General features: G+C 46.2%; 2 protein-coding genes across 3 annotated transcripts; one reads left to right on the top strand and one right to left on the bottom strand.

The window, feature by feature from the left end:
* Positions 1 to 761: 761 nt before the first annotated feature.
* Positions 762 to 13,683, bottom strand: matr3l1.2 (matrin 3-like 1.2). Of its 2 annotated transcripts, XM_030106489.1 has the most exons (22): positions 13,633 to 13,683; positions 11,818 to 12,727; positions 10,185 to 10,246; positions 10,069 to 10,107; positions 8,926 to 9,020; positions 8,597 to 8,643; positions 8,255 to 8,371; positions 8,049 to 8,174; positions 7,760 to 7,960; positions 7,548 to 7,672; positions 7,002 to 7,356; positions 6,736 to 6,906; positions 6,225 to 6,318; positions 6,121 to 6,137; positions 5,910 to 6,032; positions 5,690 to 5,818; positions 5,441 to 5,569; positions 5,215 to 5,345; positions 4,838 to 5,129; positions 4,590 to 4,719; positions 4,394 to 4,509; positions 762 to 1,038 (listed from the first exon to the last, which is right to left on the bottom strand). In XM_030106489.1, the coding sequence occupies exons 2-22, from the start codon at positions 12,592 to 12,594 to the stop codon at positions 973 to 975; spliced, it is 3,342 nt and encodes a 1,113-aa protein (XP_029962349.1). In that variant the 5' UTR covers positions 12,595 to 12,727; positions 13,633 to 13,683; the 3' UTR covers positions 762 to 972. The 2 variants fall into 2 exon arrangements, with proteins under 2 accessions (XP_029962349.1, XP_029962357.1); XM_030106497.1 differs by lacking the exon at positions 13,633 to 13,683 and having other exon boundaries at positions 11,818 to 13,537.
* Positions 13,684 to 14,216: 533 nt separating this feature from the next.
* On the top strand, positions 14,217 to 17,391 carry LOC115406373 (polyadenylate-binding protein-interacting protein 2-like). Its single transcript, XM_030116363.1, has 4 exons — positions 14,217 to 14,291; positions 14,523 to 14,708; positions 15,971 to 16,162; positions 16,284 to 17,391. Exons 2-4 carry the CDS (start codon positions 14,568 to 14,570, stop codon positions 16,347 to 16,349), a joined length of 399 nt encoding a protein of 132 aa, XP_029972223.1. The 5' UTR covers positions 14,217 to 14,291; positions 14,523 to 14,567; the 3' UTR covers positions 16,350 to 17,391.
* The last annotated feature ends 7,261 nt before the right edge of the window (positions 17,392 to 24,652 follow it).

The following is a 24,652-nucleotide window of genomic DNA, read 5'->3' as shown; positions in this document are numbered from 1 at the left end:
AGGCAGAATGCGGGCGGCCATCTTGGCAGTCATCACGGTGGAGCATGCGCAGAACGACCCGAATAAAGTCTCGCCTAATTAGCACATAATTCCGCTTCCGAGGGAGAATAAACCCGCCGGACTATTTAAACTTAAATCCGAATAAAGTTTTCAGGCATTTACACGGTTATTTTAGAGCGAAATTAGCCTTTATTTGGACTTATAGAGGAATAAAAACTCCCATGTAAACATACAAATGAAACGAGCGGATGGACGGGTGCTTAACGGAGACATTTTCGAAGTTGTAGCGTCAAAGTTAATCGAGAAGAAGAGAGAAACGTTTACTTCCGGGAGACATCAGTACATCCCCTGTCCAATCAGAACCCTTTACAGACTTAATCCTTCGTTTTTCCCATGTAAACACAACCGGCATGAATAGAATTCTGAATTACTTAATTCAGAATAAACCAATTCCCATTTGATTCTGGCTTCATGGTGCTAAAGGTCACATGACAAGTTATTGAGATGCGGCTTTTATTTCAATATGTTTGAGATGAGGAAACCAGCGCTGCATAGTTCTATTTTCATGATAGAGTATCAGCAGAACATGCACTTTTTATGTTTTCTATGAATTTCACCGGGAACCCAAATGAAGCAAACGTTTTGAGAGTCGTGCTGTGATCAGAATTCAAGCCTGGAGCAAAGACTGTAAATCCAGAAATCCGTGTATCTAGACTGAAATGTGCACTTTGAAAGATGAACCACTCATTGACAAACTTCGATGCATGATTTTCGTTTTTGTTAACGATGTGAAGTTTTACATCCAAACAGTCAAATTGATGCTTTCACCAAACGACGAGCACATTACAGGTGAAAAAGACTGGTTCAAAGTCTGGTTCCTGGAAATCGGGTTAAAACACAAAAAAGATAAGTGAGTTTAAAAAAAAAAAAAACTATCATTTCAATTTCAACAAAATACAAAGTGGTTGTTCTTCAGGAAGTCGTCGTCTTCTTCAGCTTCTTCTTCTCTGGTTTGTTCTGCTCCTTCTCCAGATGTTTCTGAAACAGGATGGAACAACTGGATTCAAAGATGTGCTCTGGTAGGAGATAACCGTCGTCACTTCAGCTCCACAAAGCTCTTAGGCCAGCTGAAAACCAGCTTCAGTACTGACCTGGAACATTCACCTGCAGCAGATTCTTCACAACCCACAATGCTTTAATATTAGGGACCAAGCCCTCCGGGCCGCAGGCCACCATGCCCAGAGGGCGTTTATTGTCGTCGTTCTCTATTATTATACTAACACCCAAATAAACGCGAATTTGACCCCCTAAACATGCACGAAAACTCACCAAATTTGGCACGCACATCGTGACCGGCGAAAAATTTTATAAAATACAAAAATGAAAACCATCGGCTCTCTAGCGCCACCTATATCCCAAAAAACGTCTAAAACAGTCGCTACGGCCCGCAGGAATTTCGTAGGGAGATCAAATCAACACTCACGCGTTCGTCTCATCAAGATCTACATTTCACGCGCTGACACCCCTGACCTAAATCCAACAGGAAGTCCGCTATTTCCCTTTCAAAGTGAAATTTTGCTCAAAATCACTCCTCACGAAAAAATTCTCTCCTCCGAGACCGTTTGTCGTACAGACATAAGAGTCACGTGACGTGAAACAGGACAAATTTCTCTACAAAAATTTTGAACAACTTTGTCAAAAGCCTTACGGTGTGGATTTTATTAGTGCTCAAAGTTGGAAGTCTGAAATCCTGCCTTGCTCCAGCCCTCATCCGTTATAATGGGGAAAAAAAGAAAAAAGTCGCCTTTTTCAGCACCTCGAACAACTGGAAATTGTGGCTATACCGTGACTCCTATCAACAAACCGAGCACACGTGAAGCCTCACCAGGTTCTCCCCAACAAGATGATGTTAAATAAGTGGGGGTAATTTCATGTTATATGTATGTTTTCACAGGTATGAAAAGGTGTGCGCTCTGCATTTTTTTTGCTCTCAGTTATAATGGAGCCGGATGGGGAAAAATCTCGCGCTTCTCACAAACTGAGGCCTCTACGGTCCAAACTAAAAGTGTGACTGCTCTGAAAGCCTCACCAACTGAAAGACAACGAATTTTCCTATCAAACGTGATATTTTTTGTTCAGTTTTGCCAAACAGGAAAGGAACAAGGAGCAGTTGTTTCCCAAACAGAAACTTTTATTTTCTCCTCTCTCCACTCTAACTCACATTACCATATATGGGCATATGGTGCAGTTACACAGCTGACAGCAGCTGTCAATCAAACTCTGACACTCAGTGCCTTCATTCAGTGGCTGTGTTCGAAACCGCATACTTACGTACTACTCATACTAACTTATTGAGTATGCAGTGTGTTTACACTGGCAGTATGCGATTTTGAGTATGCGAGAAGTTCCCGGATGCATACTGCATTCGCCAGAAATGTTGAGTATACATCGTGTGTTCACTACTCATACTGAAATTGCCCAAGATGCAACGCGACGGACATTTGAATAAACTTTATTCAGTTCACAATGACTGTTTCTTCATGATGTACATTTAGCAAGCTGAGTATGGTTCTAGATTTAACCTTCCCTCCATTGTTTGTGCTCGTAGGTATGTTATGTTACGAGATTTTTGATTGGATTGACAATGATTAAAAATAGTAAAAACAAAAAACAAAAAAACAAAAAAAAAAACCGTACATCTGAGAACAAGTCCATGCTGAAAGCGACCATGATGTACTGAAGACGGCGAGCCGATCTTTGTTGAAGAGCCGAAAAAACTCTCCGTCGGTAAAGCATCATAATTGGCATAATAAGTGGTCCGTTAACGGGACACCGGTCCAAACGGCGATGTTAAGCGAGATATATTGCTGAAAGATTGCCTTCTTGTTTTCAAAGTAAAAGCACAGATTTATCACTGAGGTTGTTTTGCATGAGAAAGGGAAAGGGGTGGTTTATTTTGGTGAAAATAACCGGAAGTGCGTTGCTCACTGCGGCTGGCTTGAATTTCGCCGAATTCGTCCGAACAAAATCCTAAACGGCTGATATTCGGACAAATAAACGACACACTCGGGCTCTAAACCACCACTTTGTCGCCTAATTTTAAAAAAAATCTCGATGAAGTTATACATTTGACGAGTTTAGAGCTAAAGCGAAATCAGCTTTAGCAGATCGATTTCTGCTCATGGAAGAAGTGCAATGCATTGTGGGTTATTATGTAGTATGCTGTAGTGTAAACGCTTCGCATACTGTTTGATGGACTGAGTAAGCAGGATGCAGGATGGATAGTATGAGTATGTAAGGATGTAGTAGACAGTATGCGGTTTCGAACACAGCCAGTGACTCTCAAAAGCAGATGGGAGAAGCTAACAGCTCCATGTTAGTGGATGGGAGATGCTAACAACTCCATGTTAGTGGATGACAGATGCTAACAACTCCATGTTAGTGGATGACAGATGCCAACAGCTACATGTTAGTGGATGGGACATGCTAACAGCTCCATGTTATTGGATTGGAGTTGCTAACAGCTGTATGTTAGTTGGTGACAGATGCTAACAAGTCCATGTTTATGGATGACAGATGCTAGCAACTCTATGTTAGTGGATGGGAGATGCTAAAAACTCCATGTTAGTGGATCGGAGATGCTAACAACTCTATGTTAATGGATGACAGATGCTAACAGCTACATGTTAGTGGATGGGACATGCTAAGAGCTCCATGTTATTGGATTGGAGTTGCTAACAGCTGCATGTTAGTGGGTGGTAGATGCTAACAGCTACATGTTAGGGGATGGGAGATGCTAACAGCTCCATGTTAGTGGATGACAGATGCTAACAGCTACATGTTAGTGGATGGGAGATGCTAACAGCTCCATGTTATTGGATTGGAGTTGCTAACAGCTGCATGTTAGTGGATGACAGATGCTAACAGCTACATGTTAGTGGATGACAGATGCTAACAGCTACATGTTAGTGGATGACAGATGCTAACAGCTACATGTTAGTGGATGGGACAAGCAAATAATTCCATGTTAGTTGATTGGACATGCTAACACCTCTGTTAGTGGATGGGAGATGCTAACAACTCCATGTTAATGGATGACAGACGCTAACAGCTACATGTTAGTGGATGGGAGATGCTAACAACTTGCATGTTAGTGGGTGGACGTCTCAGTCGCGGGCCGGCAGGGAGGCTTGGTCCCGATCAATGCCGCTTGCGGCTTTAATTTTATAAGATATTCTTTTAAATTAGATCAACCTTCAAATAAACCCTCCCTGATCCAAACCCATTATTTAATTAATTATTTAGTTTAAGACAAAGCAGATTTGCTCCTCCTCTGGGTGGGTGGAGCTTACTCTGGGCAGGGTTGGAGTGGGTAGGCAGGGCTCTGTCTCACCTTCAGCTTGTCGTAGTGTCCTTGGCTGCTGCAGTGAGTTTTCTTCGCCGTTTCTTCGTTGGAGTAAAACAGGAAACAGACACGGCAGTAATAACCCATCTTCACATATTCCACCCCTGGAAAGACACACACACACACACACACTTTAACACATGTGGCTCTGTTAGACTGATCTGTCCTCCGTGTGTCTCCTCACCAATGGGGCTTTCGGGGTCGAACGGCGGCAGCGGCAGCGACGCTGTGCTGGGTTTGACCTCGGCTGCCGGCGCAGGGGGCGGGGCTTCAGTCTGCCCGTTCTGACCGATCTCCATCTGCTCCTCGGGCTCCTGCAGCAGGAAGCAGCACACAGTATGACAAACTGACGTCCTCGGGACTAAAAATTGTTTCTAACAGCACAAAAAAAAAAAATAAAATAAAAATGATCAGATGGTCGCAGCTCTTCACCTCCTTGCAGCTGATCTTCGTCACAGTTGGAACTTGCTCTGCTGAAGGTTCCTCCGTCTTCTCTTCGCCGCTCACTTCAGCCTCCTGCCGCTGCTCCTGCTGTTGTTCCTCCTGCTGCTCCTGTTGCTGCTGCTGCTCCTCCTGCTGCTGCTGCTGTGGCTGCTCATCCTGCTGCTTCTCCTCCTCCTCCTGCTCTGGTTTCTCCTCTTTGAGCTTCTTGGTTGGCGGCTCCTCGCTGGTCCTCTCGGGCGTTGCGCTCTTCTCCCTCTTGGGGCTGACCGGACGCTGATGGCTGAACAGAAAAGCACCGGTCTGAGGAAACGCTGCAGTAATTAAAGCGTCTCCTGTTCAGTTTTCGGCTCGAGGCGGAGACGGACCCGTGCTTCAGCTGTCGGTACTTCCTGCTCACGTAGATCGTCAGACGCTTCCCGTTGAACCGCGGCGGCTTTGCCTTGTACTCCTCCGCCATCTTTTCTGCGTCCTCCGCGTTGTACATCTCGATGAAACACTGTTAACACACACACACACGCGCGTTTATCTGGGTCCCGTCACAGCTTTAATCTGAAGGACTTTACGAACGCCGTTCTTCCCCGCCGGCTTTACCTCTTTCCTCATCCGGTTCAGGAAATACTTGCGGATCTTCCCGAACGGCTTGGCCAGCTTCAGGACGGACTCGTCCGAGTATTTGCTGCTGGGGATCTGTCCGATGTACACGACTCGACTGGATCCACACTGAGGAGGAGGACCGAGAGGACAGCTTGGATTTCATCTCTGGAGTAGAACTTCGAGTAACTTCAGGAGCAGCGGGTGAAGTTCCCTGGAGGAGCAGCAGGGACTGGACCTCTGACCCACCTGGATGGTGGGGTAGCTCATGGAGTGGCTGACCCTCACCGGCCGGCCGCACACCGACGCTGTCACGTTGCTGTTGTAAAACTTGGCCATGGCCCGAGCTTCGTCCTCAGTGGCGAACTGAATGAAGGCCTGGAGGAGAGGAAGAGGAAGAGGAAGAGGAGCTGCGGTGATGGCGGTCTCGGCTCTGCAGCTCCACTGGCTCAGCGGCCTCGGGCAGTACCTCAGGCCGGAGGTCCAGCACCAGGTGTCGGATCACCTTCCCAAAAGGCCTGGCGAGGCCCAGCAGCTCGTTGAGGAAGTTGTAGCCTCGTCTGAAGCCCACGATATTGACCACCCTCATACCCTGAGAGGAAGAGCACCAGCAGCTCCGTTCAACCACACTGAGGGATCGTTTCATTGTTCTGAACCGTCCAGAGTGTGTGGATACGTACGCCTCGCTTTGTCTGGTCTGCAGAGGAAAACAGAAAGAATTATTTCAGTGTTTAAAATGCTCTTGAAGTACGGTGATGTGGTGAGGAGGAAGATGATCCGGTACCGATGGAGTCGTCGTCCTCCACTTCCTCCTCCTCTTCGCCCAGTTCGTCCAGCGTTACAAAGTCCTCCATGTTCTCCATGAAGTCCTCGTCAAACTGCGGACAGGTGGAGATAACTCAACGTCACAGCTTCGCCTCATGATTCAGCCCAGGGAGATAAAACCAGCAGGAAAGACCTGAAGCTACTGGAGCCAGAAGCACAAAAACAGGCAAAATACTGTCACACCGTTAAACCCTTTCAAAGTTCTGAGTGTGAGGAAAAAGTAGGAACATTTTTATAACATGAAGTGTAAAGTTTGGAAATACTGGAAAACTAGTTTTTACCTGGTTCTTTAACATTCCTGTAGAAAAACTGTTAAACCTCATTTTCATCCAGTTTCTAGATTGTCAGAGGAGCCACTCAAAGAGACACGCCCCCTCCGAGGACACGCCCCTCCAGAGACACGCCCCTCCAGAGACACGCCCCCTCCGAGGACACGCCCCTCCAGAGACACGCCCCCTCCAGACACTCACCGGGTGATCCGACCCGTCTCCGTCTGCCGGCTCTGAGCTCTCTGCAGCTTCTGCGTTGGCTTCCTGTTTCTTCTCCTGCTCGTCAGTCGAAGCCGCGGCCTCCGTGGACTCAGGCTCCACCTCCTCCTTAGTCTCGGCCCCGCCCACATTTTCAGGAGCGCCGTCGGGGGCCTGCGAGCGAGCGAGCGGGAGGAGACAGACGTCAGAGTTACAGCTTCGTGAGGGGAGCGTCCAGACCGTGATGAGATAGATTCCAGGAGAACCACCTGCTCCTCCTGCTCTCCAGACGGCTCCTCCTCCTTCCCTGACTCCGCCCCCCCAGCGTCGCCTCCGTCGGTGCCGTGGTCGTCTTCCTCCGCCTCCTCTGCTCCTTCATCCTCGCCCCCCTGCACCACCCCCGACACCTCCTCCTCCTCCTCGTCCTCCTCGTCCTTGTCCGCCACGGACGAAGACTTCTCCTCGCTCTTCTCCTTCTTGTCGTCCTCTCTGGTCCGGGAGCTGGAGGACGACCTGGAGGTTCTGTGTTCAGAGGAGCTCCTGGCTCTGGAGGAGGCGGCAGTGTTTCCTCTGCCGCCCCGCTGCTGCTGAGCGTCTCCTGAAGCCCCCTGCTTCCACTTTATACTGAAACACACAGTCAAGCGTCAGCCTCCTCCTCACTCGTATTCCTGTTTATTTACTCGACTTCCCAGCAAAGAACTTATTCGAAAAAATACTGAAATCACAAAACAACATTCCATCCACAGATTATGAAAGGTTCTTCTATATTTCAGCTAATTCAGCTTCAGGAACCGGCCGGCTGCCGGCGGACTCACTTCAGAGTTTTGTACTTGGTGCAGATGTTGAGGCGGATCGATCGTCCTTTGATGGTGAGCGGATTCACGCTGTAGTACTTGACCAGCATCTCGGCGTCCTCCACCGTCCCCAGCTGGACAAACGCCTGCAGACACACACACACACACACACACTGAACAGGGCGCTCTGCAGGTCTTCACATCAGCCGGGCCGTCCCGGGTTCTGGACTCGCCTTGTCGGTCAGGAAGAGGTGTTTGTCCACGGAGCCGAAGCGCCCGGCGACCGTCAGCAGCTCCATCTTCTCCCCGTCGTCCCGCGGCAGGTTGGAGAAGAACACCACCTTGCTGTCGTGGCTCTTCATGTTCCTCATGGGCCTGTCCATGCCGCGGTCCACGGGTCTGTCCATCGAGCGCTCCGAGGCGCGCTCGTCTTTCTGGGGGCCGAACGCAGAGTTTCAGGTGGCGGACGGTCAGAACACAGGCTGAGGATGATGATGGCGATGATGATGAAGATGCTGGTACCTCGATCACCAGCAGCCTCTTGCTCAGGTAGAAGTTGAGAGGTTTTCCGTACAGACTGGCCTGATTCTGCTGGTAGTAGTTGACCATGTCCATGGCTTCCTCGTGGCTGCTCATCTCAAGGAAGGCCTGGAGGAGACGAGAGCCGTTGATCCCGCCGCCGCCGCCACCTCCTCCCCCGGCCTGACGGAGCGGCTCCGCGTTCTCACCTTGTTCTTGAGGACCAGGTGCTCCTGCAGGCGTCCGAACGGCTTGGTGTAGGCGAACAGCGTGTTGTTGCTGAGGGGCTTCCGGTCGTATTTCACCACCACCACCCGGCCTCTCAGCTGGAAGAACACACACACACACACACCCTTTCACAGCTCGTCCAAAATGAGGATCATTATATTCTCAAATTTTCATATTTAGCCATTTTTCTAAACATTTCACTGAGACCAACTTACTTCCATAAACATAATCCTTTTGTTGATTAATTTCTGTTCTATTCACACAGCGTAGAAGAAACCCATTTGTCGTTTACAGCATGAAAGGTGACGAATCATTAAACTAACCTTTGTCTGTCCCGACAGGTCCTGTCCTGAAACACCAGGGCCGCCTCCTGCGCACAAAACACACACACAGACACACACACACGGTTATGGTGGTGAGCGTTTCTCTCTTCATTAGTTTCAGTGTGAAGCATCAATCAGGAGTTCAAACTGAGCAGCACAAATCGACAGATAACTGATAAAAACAGTATTTTTATTCCATCTTCTTTGCCGGACGACCACACAGTGGACCGGAGAGGACTGTGTGGCAGTCCACGGGCCGCATGTCAGACACCCCACCTGAAATTGTGTGTGTGTGTAGTGAAAATGACCGACGGTGCTCTGCTTCTCACCCCAGCTGGAGGACATCCCTCCGGCGCCCCCTGCAGACATGGGAGCGGCTCCGAGCAGTCCGGCGGACATGTTGGGCGTGTTCAAGACACCGCGGCTGCGGAGGAAACACAGCAGACGTGAGAACAGACCCTCTGACCAAACAGAAGAGCAAGAACTGTTTCAGACTCTAGAGCAGATATACGCAAGGAAAATGTAGAATTTTTCACAAAAACAAACCAATACTACCGAGAATGACAACAATCTCAACATAATCTCCAACTTAATGTAACATTCTGTTGTGTTTTGACAAACTCATCCTCACAGCACGACTTTGAGGCTGATGCTAGTTCCTCACATCGGGTCTCGGTGCTTTGATATTTGCTTACAAAAAAAAAAAAAAAAAAAGTTTTTCCAATTTGCTTTATGGTTTGGTGGGCCGGATCAGAGCGTCTTGCAGGCCGGTTCTGGCCCACAGACTTCATGTTTGGCATCACTGCTCGAGATAAAACGTTCTTTCTGCTTACGCTGGCATTTCTAGCAGTAGACTGAAAGGCATAAAAACAATACATGGTTACTTTTACTAATAACGTGGAGCAAAACGATCTCTGCACATCTCTTCAGGAAGAACATTTCTTCCCCCCACGTTGCACTGCAGCGGGGTCAAACCTGAAGTGTGAACGCAGCCTTTTTCTCTTATCTGTCCGTCTGTGGTTCATTTACAGTCGTGTGACCTTTAACCCGGACGACCACCTGAACGCTGCTGACTGACTGGAGAGTAAAGTCCTCCTTGGAACCACACACACAAACAATACACAGCTTCAAATTTGGCATGACTATTTCCAGTCGACCTCTGTGGCTCCCCAACATATCGTCATTTACACGACGTTTTCAAGTGAAGACAGAATTTTCTCAACATTTTGGGTGTCTGGCTGCACGGCATCCGTGCTCTGAGAATCTGAACAGGTAACTTTTTCTAATGTTTCCATGTAAACAGAAATCATTTTTCAAAATGTTGCCGTGTAAATGCGAACCATCTCAAAAACAAAAAAGCAAAAATGGGTTTTCCACCGGTTTATTTAACCATATGATGAGCTCCAGTTGATATAAATCTACTCTGCTCTGTTCTGCATGAATGCTGCAGTAGAAACAGACTCCCATCTTACCCTCTGCCTGACGACATGCCGGGGTCCCACTCCGGATACCTGCCAACACATTCACACAGTTACAGAGGAGTCCGGCGCTCTGCCAGACGAATCTGAACGCGTGTTACCAGACGTACATCTCCAGCAGCATCCGCCTGTTCTCTGCATGTCGGAGTCCGTTAGCGTGCTGGTTCCACTCCTACAGGTGCAAACAGGAAGCAGAGTTACTCCACCGGCTGCTTAAGCCTCCATTCGTCCAATTATTAACCCGTTGAGCACGCAGGCGCCGGGGCTGCAGCTCAGAGTGAAGACTGAGGACCTGGAGAGGCTGGGAGTCGCTCTGCTCTGATGGATCATGGTGAGTTCCATGCTACTGGAAATTCCTCCTCACATCTTGTGTGTGTTTGAGATTTAAACAAGTTTTAGCTTTAATTCTACACTGTACCAGAGTGATCAGAGCACTTTTCTCCAAGGCATTCAAATAAACATCACCTTGGTTCCTCTCTCATTAAAAAAAAAAAAAAACGCAGTGAATATGACTCCATTTCAAATGTGTTCGTCTGGAGAAGTTAAATCATTTTCCAGTCTCCATTAGAACCGCCGCCGTCTCCCAGCTGCCTCAAATTAAAATTTATTCCTTCAGGAAATATCTGTGCACAAGTCAGTCATGTGGATGGAAGAAGCCAGTTCCACAGAATTAGGTAGTATTTTATATTAAACTTTTAATTTTGTAGTCAATGGGAAAACAAAATATTCTTTATATCTACATTTAACGTTCCGGTGGTGTGTCGTGCTCAGTCTTGACCTTCATTCAGGGGCTTCAACAGGATGAAAAACACCATGATCCACCTGAGAAATGTTCTTTCAGCACAGAACCTCTAAACAGGTGCACTGAATTAAATGAGTGCTCTTATTCTGCTTCAAACTCACTGACACTGAGGAGCACTTTTCTGCAGTTACTCTGAATTTGTGAAAAACTTGAAGGATGTTAACAGTACTCATGATGGGGAGGAGAACCTGAGGTTGGACCAGGACTCTGGAGAGATTATATCTCTGGATTGAAAGCTGTGGAACATTTTAAATTACATCTGAAAACACAGCTAAACATCCACATTGTATGTTTATAAATGCTAAACTACGATATCTGAAGCCTTTTCAACTTTATTCTTATTCTTAAAAATCAAAAGATGATAAACATTAAAAAAAAACCTCAGAATGCACAGTGGCTGACATGTTCTGAAAGTAGAAATAATTGAGAAAAACTATTACATTTACTTATGTAATAATATTAATATTCACAAGATGACGTTTCACAAGTGGACTGATGCTTTTCCTCTTATATTTGAAGGATTTTGGAAGAAAACAGGCTTTAATAAACATGAAGGACATCTGTGTGAAACAGATTCTGTACTTGTTGGCCGTGATTTGGGTCGAACGTCTTTTGATTGGCCAGAGAGAGGGTTTGTTTATGAACGTGAGAAGATGAAGCCAATGTTTCCAAAAGAATGAAGAGGTGTGTGTCACCACATGCGCCGATTAATCGTCCATGAGCCAACTCATTAGACACTTGGCTGAATGAAACCTCTTGAAGAAATGGGCGTGTTGCACTAGGAACAGAAAGATTCGACTGACGCTGGGAGGCAACTACAACGAGAACACTACGTGAAGCAAACGCTCAGCACCTGACTGAAGGCTGGAGCTGAGAGTCTGAACTCAAACATTTACAGTTAGTCCCAGAAGGAACAGAGGAAGGAGGCTGGACGTACTCACCATGATGGAATGAACGTCAAAGTCACAAAGAGAGCACACATGGGGGAACATGGTGGGTGAGACTCCCAAGAAGTCTTGGACTTTTCCGTTGGACGGCGAGCCTTTCCTCCTCTGCATAAAGACGGAGTTGGACTGCGACGGCCCCATGCCAAGCCCGCCGTAGGAGTCTTGGCGGGAAAGGCCAGAATACAACCGCTCTCTGCTCCCGTCACCACCGGCGCTATAATTCATGCCGTAGCCGCGGCCGGGCGAGACGTTCTGCATGGAACTGAACCCAAAGTCTGTGGACGGTGCGGCCCGAGATGAACCCTGACCCATCGAAGAAGAGCCCATCCTCCCTCCCTGCCCCTCATCCCAGCTGTCCCGTCCTCCTTGATACGCAACATCAGAGGACATGGAGGCCGCCCGCCGGTCGCCCGAGTCAGCCTTGCGCCGCTTGAGCTGCATGAGGATGTGCGGCAGAGTCTCCACACTGATGTCCTCCTCGGGAATCTCAGCCAGAGCGTCCAGGTCAGAGGGCGACAGCCCCAAACTGGCAAACAGCTTCATGGTGCTGCCAAGATTTCCTCCGCCACCACGTGGAGACATCAGGCCTTTGGTGTTATGCCCATCCACGCCGCCGCCTCCGCCCACCCCCATCCCTGAACCCATGCCCCCCATCTGCCGACCCGGATGCTGGTCCTTCATGCTGAAGTTCAAGGTCTCTGCCGCGGCCAGGAGGCCCTGGCCCACAGCAAAGTGTTTCTGACCGCCGTCCGACTGTGACTTCTGAGACATGTCGAAGTGGAGCGGCTCACCGGCTTCAACACGCCAAGACAAAAAAACAAGGAAGCTGGTGCGTAAGGATCCGGAAAGTCAATGTCACTGAATGAGGTCAAAGTGAAGTGATGGGAAGCTCCTCTTCTGATTTCTGTTAAAACACAATGAGGTAGAAACAAGCTTCAAACAATCAGGAGCCAGCCAGGCCCAGAGCCGAGAACAAGACTGTGATTCACTGAGAGCCAGCTGAGCACATGTGATGCTGCAGAGGATTAAAGAGGGTTAAAAGACGAGAGAGGCTCAGAGTCTACCTGAGACAAGGAGGAAGAACATGAACACAGAGAAATTCTCATCGAGGAGGCGAGACAGTGGGAACTGGAGATCATACCCATCATCTACTGAACTCAATCTTTAGTGTCATAAAGACTCAAAGAAGTGAAAACACTGAGTAAAAGGAAAACTGCAACCAAACTGGTTGGTTTGATTTAGAAGTGATGTTTCAGGGAAAAGAGAGACCTTCTGAAAATGGTAACATGCTAGGATTATAGCTTCAACTTCAATCGTCAAAAAGCTTCTTCGCAATAATTTAACGTTAATAAGCCTTTCCTTTGTGTGTTTATGTTTTCATGTACCCCAACTGTAATTAGTCAAATCTTGACTGATTGATTCAAAGGGGTTTACGGGGGTAAGTGACAAAATCCAACACGTTTCATGGACACATCGCCTCGAATTGTCATTGAGAGATGATCCACCGAAGAATTGGCTCATAACATCTACGTTTAAAATATGCCATAGAGACTTTTCTGTAACATCAATAACGGAGGTGTCAAATTAAAAATTAAATCCCAGGTAATCGTATTCTAAAGAGCACAACGGCAGAAACACCAAGGCTAACATAGCTAGCATGGTCTGCTAAGTGCATTCATGCTGCATGCAAAAGCAATATGTCGAACGGCATTTTAATGCTATGCTTCTCTAATGTGTATAAAACAAGTATTTTTAGTTTCTTGGCACGTTCAATCAAAAGATCATGTCTAAAACTCTAAATAGTCTTACCGTAACTCTAAAAAATGCGTAGCGAGCGAGCTACCACGACTCAACGAGACGTGAATACGGAAGTATCGCGACAGCCTTATCAACAAGACGTGAATACAAAGTTATCGCGAGATTTAATCACGGTTGTTGTTTGTGATATTTTGCGTTCAGTGTGACACTCGCGAACTCAAATACAAGAGTATACTGTAAGTTTATGAGTCATACAAGCAAGTAATGTCTAGACAGTCACATAAATCTATATAGATATGAGCTTAGTCAGAAAGTTCATGGAAGAGGTGGGTCATCTCGGTCATCTGTTTGGACTACAGTGATGCCTTCAAAACCCACGATATGCTCGTAATATTTTGGACAAGAAATCATAAAACGTAAATTAAATGTTGAGGTGGCGATAGTGTGTAATTTTGGTGGCTTTTCCCATGTGCATAAATATTTGTACTTGTTGTGCCTTTCAAATTGTTCATTGTGAAAGCAAAATGCGTTTTTCGATTCAATTCTTTCTAAATCGCAATGTGTTGCCTGAACGCACCAGCAAGGCTCATCCAATGGTGAGCGAGTTGGAGCGTGACGCCAGAGATGTAAACAAACAGAGGCAGCGCGGCCATTACTGTTACAGGAGAGTTGCACAGTTCCAGTTGCTTTTTCCTCACCAAAGAAATCAGGTCAGTTTCGTTTTTTTTTCCTCCAAAAACACACCGTTTTCTCCCTGCAGATGACTGTACCGTCACTGTTATCTTGTTGTGTCCGTGTAATATCGCAGTTACACTCTGTAAAAATGAACGTCGCTCGTTAGCTGCCTGCTATTGTTGTGTTTCAGCGGCCATCATCAGAGCCGCGGCTGTAACTGTGTCTTCCCCTGCTGCCTCCCCCACTCCCCCTGTCCCCGCCAACAGAGCCGCCGACCGGCCTGCACACATCCACACAGGGCTGACCGAGCGATGAAAGACCCGAGCATCAGCAACATCGCACCCAAGATGACGATCAGCAACGAGGTCATCCTGAGCAACCAGTTCATCTCCGAGGAGGACCCGTTCGCAGAGTACATGTGGATGGAGAACGAAGAGGAGTTCAACAGGCAGGTGAGGAGCAGGAGGAGGTGCTGAGCAGGAGCAGGTTTACAATAAAACTCACTTTACACCTCTACAGTTATAGCTACATCCTTCATGAAGATGTTTTACTTCAAGAGTCTTCACTAAGACTGAAAGTTAAGAAAAGTGTTTGACTTCTATTTACACTTGACTCCAATAGCTCACACAATTCTGACCTTTTGACATGGATATTTGATGTTTTTAAAGCTCACAATCATCAACATCGACTGTAACACTTTGACAGATCTTTAATAGTTATAGTAATTTTAAATGCTAATTTTATTTTACTGTTTAAAATAAAATCCCTCCTGAAAATGATGAGGTTTCACTCCACTATTTAAGATTTATAAAATCAACTTGGAAGAAGTCTGAATTTTACTTCACCAATAGTCCGAAAGTGAAATTCTACTCTTGAGGCCGACTGAGTTTAGCATGAAATTGATCAAATATATAGTACAGTTTAATTATTTCCTCAGATGGCCCTTTGACTTGTGAACCTTGTGATCGATCATCTTCCAAATTGCATTGATCTTCAACATGGATAACCCCCAGTGTTTCAAGAAAAAGTCAAATGCACACAAAATACTCATTTTATCCACATTTTTGTCTGGGTCTGAGTTGTTTGTATGTCAGCAAAATGGCACAGAAGCTGATTTAAAATCTAATAATAATGTTGAGTAAATTTCATGTATAATTTTCTTGTAGATGAATAAAGCCTTTATTTTAGGTTTCATTTCAAAAATGAAAAACTTTTTTGATGTGGTGCAATAAGCAAAGAGAAAGCATAGTTTTTAATTTCAGACACAATGAAAACTGTATTATCCCTTGAATGAACACATAATCAATAACAATAGTGACTATTATTTAATCATTTAAGTGTGAAACTAAGCAGTTTCTGTTGGTTTTCACAGCAGATGGGAATAAAAACATAATGTCACTGAAAATAAAATGCATGCCTGTGAATTTGATCAAAATAAAATGAGGATATATAGTTAAATTGGTGGTAATAGTTTCTGTAGAACCTTGCAAAAGGAGTGCCTGCTTACTGTTTGGCTCCCTGATTGTGAAGTTTTCATTAATATGGAGAAGCGGCTGTGTCAATCAGCTGTTTTCTGCTTGGTCAAGAGGAAAATACTGTGTTCAGTCTGCAGATCAGGGACTGAAAACTGATCCCGGAAGATGTTTGAAGCGGCTCCTCAAGCTGGAATTCAGGTCAGATGTTGACCCAGTTCTCTGTGTGTGTTTTTTTTTAGGTGGAGGAGGAGCTGTGGGAGGAGGAGTTCATCGAGCGCTGCTTCCAGGAGATGCTGGAGGAGGAGGAGCAGTGGGAGTGGTTCATCCCGTCCAGAGACCTGCCCTCTGCCGCCGTCAGTCAGCTGCAGGAGCAGATCGGCCTGCTGGTGCTGGACGCAGACGTCCACGCAGACACAGACCGGGACGTCGTGGTGAGTGGATTCTGAGCTCAACTCTCATGAATTAGTTTTTTCGTGGTCCGCCTTTCTTTAGTTTGCGTTTGCAGAGATTTTATGTCTCTCTTCTCAACACTTCACTCCTCTCCTCCACCAGATGAACAGCAATCTCAACCCCAACGCCAAGGAGTTCACCCCGGGCATCCAGAAACATGTCATGTGACCCCCAGCAGGCCCCGCCCCCCCGCCCAGCCCCGCCCCCCAGTCCGCACTGTGACATCGCCTACAAGATGTCTGCTGTATTTTCCAGCCGCCTCTCCACCTTCAGCCTGACGTGTTGCCAAAGTTCTGCGCTTGCATGTGTTCAAGTTCAGAGGACGTTGCTGTCAGTCACTGCAGCCCCCCCCATCAGTCTGTCTGCCCCCACCTCACCCCCCCCCACCCCGCCCGTCTCCCTGCCCTCTCTGAATGTAACTCAGCTGCGTTGGTGTGGACTTCAGAACAAGCTGCTCTGCGTCGCCTCCACATTCGGCTTTTATTTGCACTTTTCTTGGTAAAACTCCCGAGTCGTCGTTCGAGCCCGTGTTGTTTTCCCGAAGTCTCCCGCAGCCACTCCTCCCCGCGTTCCGAAGCACTTTCCCTGCCAGTAGGGCGATTCTTACCGTGTTATAGAGCTCTGGGTCTCTCCTGGTTTGAGGTGGCTCCGATGGGATCTGACGTCTTCTCATCACACCTACTTTATATCGGCCTCAGATCCCGGCTGACGCACCTTAAACCAGCGGATCCACTTTGAATTTGTATTCCTTGTGGTCTAGTTCACTTTAAACTTTAAACTCAACTTCTTCGACTGAGTTGAAAGTAGCTTCATCTACATTAGAGTCGCTCTTTGATTTAGTTGCTTCGATCTGTTTCCGTTCAGTTTAGTGTAATCTAGTTCTCAGCAGATTATAATCCAGTTTAGAACCAGTCTGAATCAGTTCGCTCTCCTGTAGGACCGGTTTTAACCCAGTTAGAACCAGTCTAGTTCCCTTTAAACCAGAAGCCTCCAGCTCCTCTAATCTAACCAATCCGATCCAGTTTGTTTTTTTTTACTGGTATTTGTGTGTTTTGGTTCTTCTTGGAACATTTCCCTGCATCCTTTGTGTTCTCCACGCTCTCTGACACCGTGTCGCTCTGCTGCCTCGTTAACTGATGTTGTGTTGACTTTGTTTTTCTAAATGCACAGAAAGTACTGTATAAAAAGTCATATAAAATACAAAATATGTTAAAAAAAAATCTATTTTTTCTTAAACTACTTGAAAATAAATGTTTATGGACAAAAAACATGAGTTTGTTTTTATTTAGTTGTCCTGATTGATTCCTGTTGTTAAAATTATGGCTATTAATATTGCTGTTCCTGCTGTTTCTGTTGTTGAGAAGTTTTCGGAGATGATTTTGGCTGTCAGTGTGGCGGAGATCCAGCAGAGGGCGCTGTTCTTTCATTAAAGCTTCATCCCAACAAGACTCCACCTGCACAAACATCACAGACCAGAAGCGTCTGATCTGTTCCTCCATCTCGTGCATAACTTCCTGTGATTCAGGGCGTCAGGGTGCCGGATCTGATCCCAGCTGGACCATCTCAGGACAAACTCACAGTCTGACCTCTGGCACATTTAGAATCACTGATAAGCTCTAAAACGGGAGGAAATAATCCACCGTCCGCCACAGCCGCTGAGGAATATCCTTGTTGTCTTTCATTTATGTTTCACACTATTAGAGACTGTTGAAAACTAATAAAATACCACTTCATCTGCTAAAAAGTACAGTTAATTCGATCACTCTGAATCGGTAAAATCAGGGGGGCCAAACATAAGGCCCCTGGGCCAAAATCTGCCTGAAAAAGACTCCAATCCGGCCCAGAAAACCACCATGCAAATTGTCAGAAATCATTAAGAAAATGCTGGGTTTTTTTAAACAAATTTCTTAAGATTAGTCGATACACGACAACGCTGAGCCCAGCTGAGATATCAGTGATGCTGCCATGGAAACAAGCAAAATTCAGCTGCAGGAGATACTTTTCAGACATTTCACCATATTTTGCACCACAAGGCTTCATTAAACTCGTAATTGTTTGGTTTTTGTGAAAATATTGACATTTTCATCACATATACTCTGCAACACAAAAAGAAAAAACTTTTAAAGTTTGAATTTTAAGTTAATGATCACATTATTTTTACCGGTGTGGTCCACTAAAGAAGATATTTATGTGGCCCCTGAACTGAAACGTTTCATAAAACACCACAGAGTGAACCGAGCTGTGCAGTCCAGGTGCACCAGCAGGGGGCAGCAGAGTCTACATGCCGTTGAGCCTTTAGGAGGGTGTCTAACCTGCAGAGCTGAAGTCTGAGCAGGAGTTTAAAGGAGGGGGGGACTAATTTATCTGCACGGATATCCTCCTGTTCTCAGTGTTTGGAGGCACAAAGCGGCGGCGGCCATAGATCAGCTGCAGAGCCTCATTGTAGCCCGACAGGTCAGAAAGAGAGCGGCGGCCATGCATGCTGATGAGCCTGCGAGGGGGCGTGGCCTGGAGGCTGCAGGTCACACGTTCCCGCAGGGCGCTGATTGGCCGGACGGAGATGTCGGGGAATCCGCAGAAGCTACAGATGTCTGCAAAGAGCCACGGGGTCACGACCCCGGTGTCGGTGTCAGGACATCCCCCTCGCTCTTTTATCCTCCTCCATCTGCATCCTCGTCCTCATCAGCACCTTCACCATCATCATCAGCAGCAGCAGCTCCATCGGGATGTGAGGCTGAGCGACACACAGGCTCATTGTTCCCGTCTGAAAGTCTGCGGAGCAGCAGGAGGCTTTAAAGCTCCTTTCAGACGGACCTCAGACTCATTACGTAAACCACAATTTACATGTCGGTCTCATGTCTGAACAAACGCCTCCACATATCAACGCCGTGCGCCTCGCTGCTGCACGGCTCCCGTGCGCCATCCCAGTCACCGGCCTCCAACCTTTGTTAGATGAGTTTTGTTGTTTAGCACTTTTGTCCGCTAGCCGGGTCCCCCATTGAAGCCGTCCTCTTTCCTGAACCCTGACTTGACGACTCATGTTGTCTTTGCACCTTGAACTCATTCAGAGCTTCTTTTTCCGCAGTGAAAGAGCAAAAAATGCCCCGTTTACAAGACAATGCTTTCAAATGAAACGAAACAGTGTGTTGCATTTTCATGACGAAACACTAAACTTTTGGGTTTTTGAGCGCTGCCCATAAAAACAATCCAACTTCATCAACCGTCCATATGAATGTTGTTGTTCTCCCATTGTTAAAACACCAACTCATGCTGCCATGCTAGCTCCATCTTTTTCAACATTTCTTCCGTTTCTGTGCCGCACATCATTTTGACAATGTTGCAGAGTGAGCGATAAAGTTTTCTAAAGCAAAAATGCAAAAATGATGCAGTTTCTCTTGAAAGAATGTTGTATAAATGGGAACTGAAGCTTCCATCCATCTTCTGCAACAGTTGATTTAACAGAGAAAAAGTCACTCCTGCAGAAACGCACACTGTAAGACGAAGTTAGACAGTCAAGAGACTGACAGAATATTTTAAACTTATGCTTCTGTTGCATTCCTCAAATTGTACTTAATCACAACTAAATGTCCAGAAATATTTCGGTAGCTGCAGCCTCACAAAGCTCCCAGTTTGACCAGCTCTTTGTTTGCAGAGCAGAACCGTCTGCTCATCTGTCAGCGACCACAGGGCAGCTTCTTCAAAGTTCTGCAATATTCAATGTGCAATTTAAAGAAATGCCATTAAAATGCAAATTTATAACAAAAAAACCTTATAAAAACCAGAGTATGTGTTGGAAAAGTGAACATATCTGGTTCAGAATGGTTCTGGTATTCAGAATTTTGTTATATCAGTCGGTTCTTGTGGATTGTTTCCCCATAAATTGTGACTCTTTTCCCAAACTTGTAAAAAAAAAATTGAAGCTGCACTTTTGTGACTTTGTGCGACTCCCACCGGGAGCGAGTGACCCGGCGGGTCAAAGCCGTCACGGCGGGCCGCAGTGAGTCCGGCTCCTTCCAGGTGCCGGGTTTTCTGCTCATGGCGTTTCCATGACGCTGGCAGGCCGCAGATAAATCTGAGCTGTTCCCCTTCCTTTTTGTCGGCTCTAACGCAGGGCAAACCGGAGGTAAATTATAACCCTGAGCAAACAGCCGCGGACAAGTGAAAAGGAAGCTGCTCCCAGAATGCATCTGCAGATTGATGGAGGCGGACGGAGGCCGCACAGAGATGGCGGCGGTGGCATTGATTCACGACGGCGTTCCATTACATTAAAACCTTCCTGAACAACAAGGCGGCTGTGAGCGCAGGGGAAGATATTCATAAGAGCAGACACTCGGCACAATGGACTGTATTTGATCACGCTTGGTGTGTGTGTGCAGAGGAGTGATGAAGGAGCTGAGGGAGGAAGAGGAGGCGCTTACTGATGCATCACTCTTCAACCTGAAGACGCACAGACGGACCCCTCCGCTGCTTTGACACTTTTGTTTTAAGAAATCTGCTCACTTTACTGTAAACAAAACGCGGAGAAAACAAAACCCAGAGTTTCTACAGCCGAGCTGTCAACCGCCCAGAATAATTAGTCCTCTTTTGTTACACTGTCAGCGCGGACCCTGCTAAACGGCGTGCTAACAGAACGCTGATGCTTCATCTTCACAGCCAGGCAGGTTTAGATAATGACTGTTTTTTCACTACTAGCACTGAAAGTAGTGGGATTGCTTTCCCAGTTACTCCAAGAAGCAAAACGGTTCATTCGGGAAGCAAGTCTTTCTCCTTTTGCGTTGCTTGGGTTTGGTTTGGTTGGGGTGGGTTTTCCTTAGTTTTGGTCAGTTAGGATTGGTTTGATTCGGTTTGATTTGGTTTGGTTGAGTTGGGTTTGCCTTGGTTTCATTTAGTTTTGGTTAGTTAGGATTTGTTCGGTTTGTTTTGTGTTGCTTTGCACTGCGTTGCTGGTTGGGTCTGTCTGGTTTGTTTTGGTCTGGTTGCTCTCGTGGAGTCTGGGCTGAGAGGAGAGGGAGAAGGGCCATATGGTTTGGAGTGCAATAACTTGAATTTGCTCCAACAAAGGAGTAATTGAGAAGGGGAGAAGGAGCTGTGAGTCTTGACTCGACAAAGCTGCAAAAACTCCCTTCTTTCAGCCTAATGAAGCTGTTGTCTGGGGGTGTGCTGGAGGGTGGAGGGGGGGCGGAGGAGCTCGGAGGAGGCCGAGCGGCCCTGGACGTGATTTGTCATACAATCTGAATCTTTAGGAGGGCTGCAGCGCAGAGACCTCCTCTCCATATGTCTGCTTCGTTTGCATGTGAAAGCTGAAGGCTCTGGAAGGGAGGAGTGGGGGGAGGAGGAGGAGGAGGAGGAGCGGGGGGGGGGGGGGGGGGGGGGGGGGGGGTCAAACTGCCTCCTGCAGCATCAGGTTTGAGGTTTGAGGGTATTTGTGGGTCTCGTTGTTGTGGGGCGCTTTCATTTTAGCACCACTCACACAAGTTTCTTCAGTGCACATAAATAAAGTGAATTGTTTCAAATTATCTAGACAGTTTTTGCAGAATTCTGAAGAACGAGAATCGAACAGTGTGAGAGCATAAAAAATTACAATATCCTTTATTGTAAATGGAAATCTGTTAAAGAAAAACATAAGGAACTTTCTTCAAGGTGAAAGAAAAGCAGCAATAATGGAGAAACTTGAAACAAATGAGAGCAATATCTATTATCCATTTATCTATTTCATGCATGGATGTGTTCCAACAACAAAAAGCTTTTATGCAATTTACACAGCCATGATGAAAGAGAGGCAGAATGAAGAAAATATATTTTATGATATATTTAAAAGAGAAAAAAGAAAAGAAATCAACGTTGGTCAAAAATGACTGAAGATGAGACGAGGTGTGTGAACGAGGTGTGTGGACATTAAAAAACACAACAAAAGCAGGCAGAATAGTAAGGTAAGACTCCCTCTATCAATTATTTGTAGTAACAATATGATCTTTTTTAACAAAATAATTTTTCGACAAATTTTGACTAAACTGTTTTCATCATTTTTCTTCAGGTTCGAGGAGACGCATACCAGCATGCACCTCGAAGCATTTCACATACACAATGAATGGGATTTGGAGGAAAACAGGATCTGCTGGACACGTACGTGTCCCCTAGAGCGTTTTATCTGAAAATCACACGCTTGGTGGGCGTGTGTCCAGATAAAGAGGCTGCCCTTCCACTACTTGTGCTACGCTGCTGTTTCCCTTCGTAAGAGCCAAAGATTAGCATGTAGCATCGTTAGCATGTGAGTCAGCATGTTGTGCAGCTCGGAGTCACATGCTTCCTCTAAATCATCTCATCTGCATAAAGTTAGGAAAACTTAACTTTATTCAACCGTGCAGCGGACAGCTCCTGAAAGACGAACCACGACAAAGCTTAAAACGCACCGCACCACACCCAGCATGCACCACAGCGACGGTTTTCAGGTTAGCAGAGGCTTCAGTGTTTCAACAAGACGCTGAGCAAGCAGAATCAGATTCTTGACCTTCTTTTTTTTTCTCCTGCTCCTTTGGGAACGGTGGACCATCCTCTCCTGCTGGACCACCCATGTCTCCATGTCCTCCTCCACCATGTCCGTCTTTCTTCTCTCAGGTTTTCCTCTCTTCTCCTTAGAACAAGTCCAAACCATCCCTCCATCACTGTTACTCAAGAAGGGCTTTTTTCTTCCCTCTCTGACTCACAAAGCTTATTCTGTTGCTCCCCTCAGGATCTTGTCATCCAGAAAACATGATTGAAGTGATATATTTTGTTCGTCAGGATTACTACAGTTAATCAGTCTGAGCAGATTAGATGTTTTCTCTCCTTCAGCTCAGTCACTTGTTTTTGTTGCCTCTTTTTCCTGGAGAGCCCTCCACATTCTCTCTCTCTCTCTCTCTCTCTCTTTCCTTTCGCGGAGGCCGGTGGCGTCGGGAGTCCTTCAGTTCATTTCATTCTGTGTCATTTTCTCACGTGTTTTCACTTCATTGAAATTCAATCACATCTCGTGTCGCTGAGCGTTAATCCTGTCAGAGCTTCACCCCGGACGGACCTCTCTCTCAGCGGTCTCTCTCCTCCCTCCTCCCTCCCTCTCTTTATTCCTTCCTCTTGTATGTGTGTGTGTTTTTATTTCTTTACAAAAGGTATGTATGACACAAACATTCACAGAAACTTGGAAAAAAGACCTTTCAGTTTCACGTATAAACACTGATTCCCTTTACACAGGGTTCTATATGGAGAAGTCAACTGATGCAAAAGAATGAACATGGAAGCTAGTATTGGTGCGATGAGAGTGCTTCCATGATGACGCATGTTGGCCTGTTCCATACAAGAGCAAAAATGTACTTTTAATGCTAGGTTTGCATTGGCACCTCATATTCTGATTTGATTCCAGAACATTTTCATCTTAAAGGTGCATCAAGGAGTTTGCACGTTTTATGCGAAACAACGGCCCCTGCAGGCCTTGGGCATAACTGCAGCTTAGTGAAACACTGCCTGTGGCTTGCGTCCATCTACGTGCACGGAAGAGGGGAACTCCTTCCTCGCTCTTTTAGTAGCGCTCGAGTAAAATTTAAGTTTCTTTTGCCTGGTGGGGTCTGTGCTGGAGCTGTGGCAGTGCTAGAAGCCAGTCTTTTCTTACTTTCTGGAAGATCCTGCTCAGTTGTTGCTCACTAAGCATCTGGCGAAGTAATAGCGGACAAAACGAAAGCTAAGGAAGTCAGGCCAGTGGGAGCGCGCATTACGTCACATCCTCTCAAATTCTCCCCAAGAAATACAAATTGCCGGACCGGCACTGCAACTTTCAAGTGACAATTTAGCGCTGTTAGCAGTACTTGCAATGAATATGTCAGGGCACATTGTATACATCATTAAATATTTATAACATAATTATGGTGGAAAATAAGTATTTTTAAAGATGAAAAACTCCTTAATGCACCTTTAACATGGAAATATTTAGAGAACAACGTCCATTTACACAGAAAAGACAGAAAGGCTGAGAAAGACGTAGTTCTCAAGCTTGGCCACCAGTGGGAGCTGTCGATTGTTTTTCTTATGAAACCACACACACATGCTGCAGAGAGCAAGACACTGGCCCAGTTTACATGGGCGTTTTTCTCAATCTGAATGAAAACAACCATATTAAATGTATACTTATATATTAGTATACATGGACAGCATATAAAGCGTCAACTGTCAACTGTACAGTTACTCAGTCTCAGGAGAATCTGGACCGATAGTCACGACACACTGGAGGAAAAAATTGTTATTGTCAAACTACTTGCTCATGTGACCTTATACCCAACACTGATGCAGATGAACTATTTGCAGTAGCAGCATTTCAGGAAAGCTACGCTTTTCCAACTTTCCATAGAGACTGTGTTTTTGAAAAGTTGTGTTTTCCCCTGTTTACACACAGATGGAATTGGAATATTTTTGAAAAGTTCCATCTCATGAAATGCTACGCAGAAGTT

The sequence above is a fragment of the Salarias fasciatus genome, chromosome 2 (genome assembly GCF_902148845.1).
Source record: "Salarias fasciatus chromosome 2, fSalaFa1.1, whole genome shotgun sequence".
Taxonomy (NCBI): domain Eukaryota; kingdom Metazoa; phylum Chordata; class Actinopteri; order Blenniiformes; family Blenniidae; genus Salarias; species Salarias fasciatus.
This window is presented reverse-complemented; position numbering and strand designations above follow the sequence as displayed.